At 37.0% G+C, this 8,079-nt stretch overlaps 1 protein-coding gene across 2 annotated transcripts in view; it reads left to right on the top strand.

Annotated features, from left to right (window-relative positions):
* The first annotated feature begins 4,130 nt into the window (after positions 1-4,130).
* The window catches only part of Vezf1 (vascular endothelial zinc finger 1), an 11,359-nt gene continuing 7,410 nt past the window's right edge, over positions 4,131-8,079 (top strand). The window contains exons 1-3 of one of the 2 annotated variants that reach the window (XM_048788455.1): positions 4,131-4,846; positions 5,610-5,673; positions 6,868-7,069. In XM_048788455.1, coding sequence (XP_048644412.1) covers positions 4,587-4,846; positions 5,610-5,673; positions 6,868-7,069 — 526 coding nt within the window. In that variant the 5' untranslated portion in view covers positions 4,131-4,586. The remainder of the gene's footprint in view (positions 4,847-5,609; positions 5,674-6,867; positions 7,070-8,079) is intronic. The other variant, XM_015495790.2, reaches the window with a different exon arrangement.

Below are 8,079 nucleotides of genomic sequence, written 5' to 3' on the forward strand. Positions count from 1 at the left end.
GGGGGAGCTGCGGGGGCCGGGACTCCTGGAGGCCCGACCTTTCCCGGAGCGCTTTTCTCGCGGCCCGCTCGAACGTTTCCTTCAGCCAAGTGGGGAGACCGAAAGCGGAGAGCGCAAACAAAGTCCGCTTACAAAGCCCCTAGATGAGTCACTCATTGGGGTGTTGGTCTTCGCTTTTTGCAAGAAACTTAAAAGCGGTTGTTGCCGATATGTTGACCATCCTCTAACCCTCCCACTTTAGGAAGATCTAGGCTGGAACTTTTTTTTCTGCTTCGTTTCTATTTGCAAACGAAGCATTTAGTGGACAGTGGAGATGAGCTCAACGGAGAAACTTCAGAACCAAGAAACTTCAGAACTGGAGGAGGTTAGGAAGCTCGACACTTTTAAGTGCGTCCTTCCCGCCTCTCTGAGTTATTTTCCTTGTTTGAATACTTCGTGAAATCCCCAACGCGAATCTTTGGCGCGAGGCCTTTCGAAACTAACCAGGAACGGATGCAGAATTTTCAAATTATCCGTCTAGCCTCCGATGCTATCCCAGTGGAGTTAATATAGGGAATTGGAGAATTCAAATCACCTTTTGTGTAGACCTGGTTTATTGTTTTAGGATGTATATTTCAAATGTGGGCAATTTGATTTTTAAGTAATTGTCAAATATTTTGGGGCTTCTTAAAATTGAAAAATACTCAAAATTATGGAATTCATGAGCTTCCCCTTTTGATTTTAATATTGTTTTATTGTGTTTTGATGAGCTTGATATTAATGTGATAAATCAATCTAAAAATGCATTGAAAAAGAAAGGGTATATTAACTAGCTGGCATCCAGATTGGTAAAGGTGTCAGATGCCTTCTCTAGAAAAAGTTCAGATGGTCATTTTAAAATAAAGGATTGATGGGCCTTAGAAGTAATTTTCACGTGGTTAAAACTATATTAAACCTGTGACTATAAAATTACTGGACATTGGGGGGAAAAAACCAAGTTCTTTATGCAAAAGGATAACCTATACATAACTCATTTTTGAAAAGCTTTTAAAAATATCTTTTATAATACTTTTAAAAAATTATAATTCTTTCCCTGGACAAAGCAAATGCCTAGTATTTCTTAATCAATTTTTTAAATATTTATTTTTTAGTTATAGGTGGACACAATGTCTTTATTTTACTTTGTGTGGTGCTAAGGATCAGACCCAGTACTTTATGCATGCTAGGCTAGTGCTCTACCTCTGAGCCACAACCCCCAGCCCTCTTGATCAACTTTTAAATAAGATTTTGTATTACTTGATTTTTTTTATATTACTTAAAATCATTTCTCCACCTGATGGAGAAATGTGAAAGCTAATATTTGATCCTGGGTTTGGCGATGTGCACAGTGAAAATTGTTGGATAACAATTTAGAGCTGAGAACAGTTAAGTGGGTAAAAATATCTCAAACTTTCCTATAAAAAGATATGAATAAACCTTAATCAGTTCTGATTTTTAAGTAACTTTCACTGGGGAAATGGAGAATTAGGGTCTCTTGTTTGTTTCCTGGAGCATCCTGTTGAATTTATACTTTAAAGCAATTTAATACCTGCTTGCTTTCCAGATAACTTGGAAAGTGAAAGCCATTGCTGTTAAAATGTTTGATGGATGGTTCTCCTAACAGGACATTCAAGATGTGACTCACTCATGCTAATTTGTTTCAGTACAAAATCTTTACCCTCTGGCACTGGAGATTTCATGGTGCCATGTCTACCACCCTGGGTGATGAAATAACATTTCTGTTTTGTTTTTTGCAAGCCCCAGAAAAAGGAAAGCTTGGGCAAAAAATCCTTGCATTTGAAAGAGGAGATAAAAAATCCTTGCATTTGAAAAGGCTAAAAAATCCTTGCATTTGAAAGAGGAGATAAAATTAAAACTTTGAGTCAATGATGCTAGTCATATGAAAACCTCCCTAGAAGTTATATTTTAAAAATAAGCATCACCCAGGGTGGTAGATATGGCAAGTCGGGAAAACCCAGTTCCCCTCTAAGAAGGCTACATGTAGAAGCGTGGGAATCCAAGGAATCCTCAGAAAATGATTCCAGTAGTGGTTCTACAGCATTTCACCCAAGAAGCAGGGACCTGATAGGACCTTTGTGTGAGAGTAAACTTCAGCAATGCTGTAAAAATATGTTGCTGCAGACATCTGAATTGGTAAAATGGCAGTAAATGCTTTTAGTACTCCATTGTACTAATGGTTATTTAGAATTGAAAAATGCCTCAAAATGTTATAAGTTTGAACTGTGTCCAAAAGATTTTCATTCCCTACCATCTGATCTGTCACCTTTTGAAATTGTATATCTTGAGCTGTCTTCAACTATTAACCATTTGCATACTGTATGGAAACTTGGTTATCCTACAACCAGGTTGGAAAAGGAATAATACTAGAGTCCAAATTCAGTAGTTTTACTAATGTCACCTAGTAGGTAGACCCCCAACAGTTATAGGAGCTCCACAAATTAGATTAAAAGTGGACTGTAATTCAATATAAGCCTTAAGTCTAGAAAGATACTCATAAGTAATCAGTTTCTGAGAGTGCTTCCAGGACCCAAAGTTTATTTAAATCAGAACTGTTAAATTGAAACTTATAACTCTGGATACCACACCTCCTTATCATTTGGGAAGAATAATTCCAGGCTAAGCTGTTGTGCTGCCATTAAGTAAACATGGAGTATGGTAGATGTTCTTATCCATCAGGGGAGGAGCTGTGTGTAAGTGTGTATCCTTGTTTCTTTCCTTCTTTAATGAGGTTAGCTGATCAAGTGATTATAGAGTGAAAAGGGTAAATAACAGTCTAAAGTATCTAAGATGATGGGATGGGCCCTTCCTAGCACATTGTACGTGTAAAATACTTGGAGCTCTTACCCTCTGAGTGTCTGTGTTCTTTTAGGATTACAAAACTCAAGTATGGGATCTTGGGCTTACTCTCAAGGGCATCAAAATAATATTGTTAAAAAACTAGTTCAGATTTTTTTTTTTCCATTATTTTCTAAATCTGTGCCTATATGGAGGTGTGGAGAAGTTTGAAAGAATCAAAACCAAGAGAGTAACTTCAGATACCAAGAACCTGATCCACGATGAAATTTTGGTTTCAGTGCAGCTAAAGAAAATTTCCAGACAGTGGCCCAACCCCCAGTTTTGGAGTGGAAAAGCACAGTATACAGCAAATATATAATACTTTATCTAAACCTACAACTGCTGGAAGAAGATGGCCATGAAAGGAACTTAAGTGTTTACAGTTTTTTGTTTTGTTTTGTTTTGTTTTACGTAAATCTGTTTTTGAGTTAGGGTTTGAACAGCTAGTGTTGCTAAAGGATACAGACTCTAGTGGAAGATTAAATGACCTGAGAAACAAGTGACAGGTGTTTTGCCATGGGCTACCTGCACAGATGCCTTCCAGGTTGATTAATACAGATGTCATTTCAACCAAATCTTTTAATAAAGTGAAAACTTTAATAACTAGCATATGTATTTTGGGAGCTAGGTTTCTTTCACCACTTAGCAACAGCTAAGTGTAAATGTTTGGTTTTAGGCCCATGAAGCCTCCCATCACCAACAACAGGCAGCACAGAACAGCTTGCTGCCCCTCCTGAGCTCTGCTGTGGAGCCCCCTGATCAGAAACCATTGCTTCCAATATCAGTAACTCAGTCACTTAAAAGTTTTCTGCTGATGGAAAGGGAGGAACATGGTGCTTTTTCCTTTACTGGGTAATAGGCAAGTAGATGATTATGTCATTGTGTATGAGTGTGTGTTTGTGTGTTGCTGCAGTAAGGTACTGTTAAATACTTAAGTCTGGGGTATAATTTTTTTGACAAGTTATTTAAACTTGATTTCAGACAAATGCAAACTGATTTCATCAGCTGTTGTGCCCCTTATGAACCAGAGTAGTTTGTAATTCAGTCAGCTATTTGAAAGCAAGATCACTGTCAGCAACTTAGTTGCAAAAGTTTTGTGTCTGCACAGTGATTTTCAACTCTTTGTATTTGGAGCTCTGAGGTGATTGCTGGATCTCTGCTGTAGAGAGTCATGGGCTTTTCTATTGTTTCTTCTGGTCTCTATTGTCTGGAACATGTTGAATTTTGAAGGTCATTGTGAGAGGCTGAGTTTCTCAAGTGTAAATGTTTGGTTTTAGGCCCATGAAGCCTCCCATCACCAACAGCAGGCAGCACAGAACAGCTTGCTGCCCCTCCTGAGCTCTGCTGTGGAGCCCCCTGATCAGAAACCTTTGCTTCCAATACCAATAACTCAGAAACCTCAGGCTGCACCAGAAACATTAAAGGATGCCATTGGGATTAAAAAAGAAAAACCCAAAACTTCATTTGTGTGCACTTACTGCAGTAAAGCTTTCAGGGACAGCTATCACCTGAGGCGCCATCAGTCCTGCCACACAGGGATCAAGTTGGTGTCCCGGTCAAAGAAAACCCCCACCACGGTGGTTCCCCTTATTTCCACCATCGCAGGGGACAGCAGCCGAACTTCGTTGGTCTCCACCATTGCAGGCATCTTGTCTACAGTCACTACATCTTCCTCGGGCACCAACCCCAGTAGCAGTGCCAGCACCACAGCTATGCCTGTGACCCAGTCTGTCAAGAAACCCAGTAAGCCTGTCAAGAAGAACCATGCTTGTGAGATGTGTGGGAAGGCTTTTAGAGATGTGTATCACCTCAATCGGCACAAGCTCTCTCATTCGGACGAAAAGCCCTTCGAGTGTCCTATTTGTAATCAGCGCTTCAAGAGGAAGGACCGGATGACTTACCATGTGAGGTCTCATGAAGGAGGCATCACCAAACCCTATACTTGCAGTGTTTGTGGGAAAGGATTCTCGAGGTACTGCGTTTTGCTTTGTTTTTGTTTTTGTTTTCCTTTTTTTTTTTCATTATGGTTATCCGTGAACTTCAGTTTTGTCTCTGTGTGATCTAGTAGATGTATATGAGAATAGATGTGGGCAGGCCTGTGTTATTAGAGGAGATTGATGATAGATAAATATTACGCCTCCAGGTCTGATTCCAGTTTGGTGTGGTTGACAAGTGGTGTCATGGTGATTAGTTTGTTATTTCATTTAAGAAGTCCCTCAGATTCAGGCCTTCATTTAGCATGTGGGTACTTCTTATCATTACAAAAGCTTCCAATTTAGCTGAGCAACTAGACATGAGGTTTACTGTGCAAATCAAGGAAACCTATTTCCTGGAAGTTGGGATGACCTTGGATACTCTTAATAAAACTTGTAGAATGTTTTCCCATTTTTCTGTGGGCACTAACATTTCACTAAGTGCATTTTTAGAGTTAATATGGTAGTAGCCATTACTGGTAAATGTTAGGACTAAAACTTCGGGTATTTTGTGATTGTAAAGAATCAAGACCTAATATGATTTGATGTTGGCTAGGAGAAAATTAATAGGTAAACAACTAAGACTTTTTTTATTTATGGTAAGAGAGGTAAGGAGGATTGCACTGGGGGGAGGTGGAGTTGGTAATTCTGCTACTTTCTTTAAAATGCTTCCCCTCAATCTCAAGCACGTAAGCATCACATAAATAACATTTCTCTGTGTGTATTCCATTACATCTTCTATTGAAACTCTCTCTTTCACAGGCCTGACCACTTAAGCTGTCACGTAAAACATGTCCATTCAACAGAAAGACCCTTCAAATGCCAAGTAAGAGTTAAAATGACTTATCCTTAGTGTAGCACTTAATGCACATTATCCAGAAAGTCTGAGTCAGTCAAATCTCGCCGTTCTTGAAAAGGTGTAAAATCACTGACTTAAGTAAATGTGGTCCATTTGAATTCTAGTTTTATAAAATATAAATGACAGCTTCTGTTTCTATAAAGCAAGATCATTGAAAAATGTAAGTGTTGTTTTTATTAAGTTATATTTCCCTTTCCTTGTGAAACAGCGGTTTTGGTATAAGAGGGTGAAAGTTGTAATCTTGCAAAAGTTGTTGTATAATTAAAATGAATTTTATAAAAGGTTTTAAATTGATTTTTGGACTGATGGTCAAGGGTGTTTTAACTGTAATAGGAGAAAATAAGAATTTTTATTCCAGATGTGATTATTGACTAGATTTTTGTCTTATGTTACCAAATTGGAACATTTTCTAGTTGGTTGAAATCTCTTCAGGTTAACAATTTTATTTGACTAAGTTATGATAATCAAAAGGTTAAGAACTTTGTTAAATTAATTGACTATTTTAAATATCACTAATCTAAACAAATCCTAATTTGTTGTTAGAAAGTCTGCTTTAGTTATGTTTGTTAATGACTGAAATTTTTTAAAAATATTTTTTTAGTTGTTGATGGACCTTTATTTTATTTATTTATGTATGGTGCTGAGAATCGAACCCAGTGCCTCACACATGCTAGGCATGCGCTCTCCCACTGAGCCACGACCCCAGCCCAAATGACTGATTTTTTTTAAGTAAATGATTTGAATTCTAAGAAACATCTGGTTGGAGGAAGGAAGCTAATGTCATTGAGTGAATACCTGCTATGTGTGCCAGGCTTTTAAATCCTCTAATAGTTTTGTAATCCAAATCTACAGATTTGGATAGGTTAACTAACTTGTTCAACATTACAGTGGTTAGTGAATGGTGAAGCTTAATTTAAATCCAGGTTTAACTGATTCTGGTTCTCACATCCTTTCTCTACTCTGTGTTGATATATTTTCTTCTACCAAAATGGAATAGTCTAGAATTCACCAAGTATTTTAGTATGATTATGATTCTAAGTAACACATGCAATTAAAATTCAACTAATTCAGTCAGCTTGCTGGCTGACATGGGTAGAGTAATGCATAGAATATAACGTACTTTAAAATGAGTAGAACAGGATAGTCTATATTTAAAAAAAGTTTTCCTCCCTCATGCAGACATGCACTGCTGCCTTTGCCACCAAAGACAGACTACGGACACACATGGTGCGCCACGAAGGCAAGGTATCATGTAATATCTGTGGGAAGCTCCTGAGTGCAGCATACATCACCAGCCACTTAAAGACGCATGGACAGAGCCAAAGTATCAACTGTAATACATGTAAACAGGGCATCAGTAAAAGTAGGTGTTGCTTCAGATTGACTTTTGCATTTCAGAGTGATGAAATCTAAATTTTGAAAAATATATCAAAGGTATTTTCACTATGTTCTCAGGACTCTATTAATGTTCATCTTACATGTTTCCTCCTATCACTAAAATGTGCAAACATGCATCAGTAGAGAGTATGTTAGTGTGGCAACTGTGCTTTACATGCATGTATGCAAACACCATTGATAAGCTCCCCATGCTTGTCTACTAATAACAACCATACCAGAAGAGCAAAATTTCTCCACAACACCTTTTCAGTGTGTCCTTTCTTCTAAAGAGTTTGAATAAAAAGTTCTAGTTTATTAGAACTGAGGCAGGAGAAACCTACTTGGAAGCTGTGTTGAATACTAGACAATTTTGTTTTTATTTATCATTAAGATTCTTGAGTATCAGCATCTCCTAACTCCAGATCATATTAATAAAATGTCTTTAATGATAACCTTAAAGATGAAAACTGTTAATAAGTTTGCTTTTCAAATTCAAATTTATAGAGAAGTGGAATATCATATCCATTTGAAAGTTTAAATGCTTTGCTCACCTTAATTTCAGAATTGAAGATAAACTATTCCAGAAATATATGGATAAAATTTAATACTTGCATTTACCCAGACTTTAAAAAAAAATTACCATAATCACTAGAAGAAAGTATTTTCCTAATTTTTCATTTTATTGTATATGTATTTTATGCAACAGAAATAGCAAATTCTCAACAACAAAATAGGTAGCCAAAGGGAATGGGAAAGAAATCTTGTGTTTTAAATCTCTTCCGTCTTTATTTATTTGTAAGTACATTGTATTTATTATCTAGCATCTTGTACTTTACAAAAATTTACTTTTAGTGTATGTCAAGTAAGCAAATATATTGGATATTTTAATGAACAAATGTTGGTGAATCTATGCTAATATTACCCAACGTCTGTTTTTTTTTTTTTTTTTTTTTAACGGGTATTGAACTCAGGGGAACTTGACCACTGATGCCATAT

Source organism: Marmota marmota, unplaced genomic scaffold (genome assembly GCF_001458135.2).
Source record: "Marmota marmota marmota unplaced genomic scaffold, marMar, whole genome shotgun sequence".
NCBI lineage: Eukaryota > Metazoa > Chordata > Mammalia > Rodentia > Sciuridae > Marmota > Marmota marmota.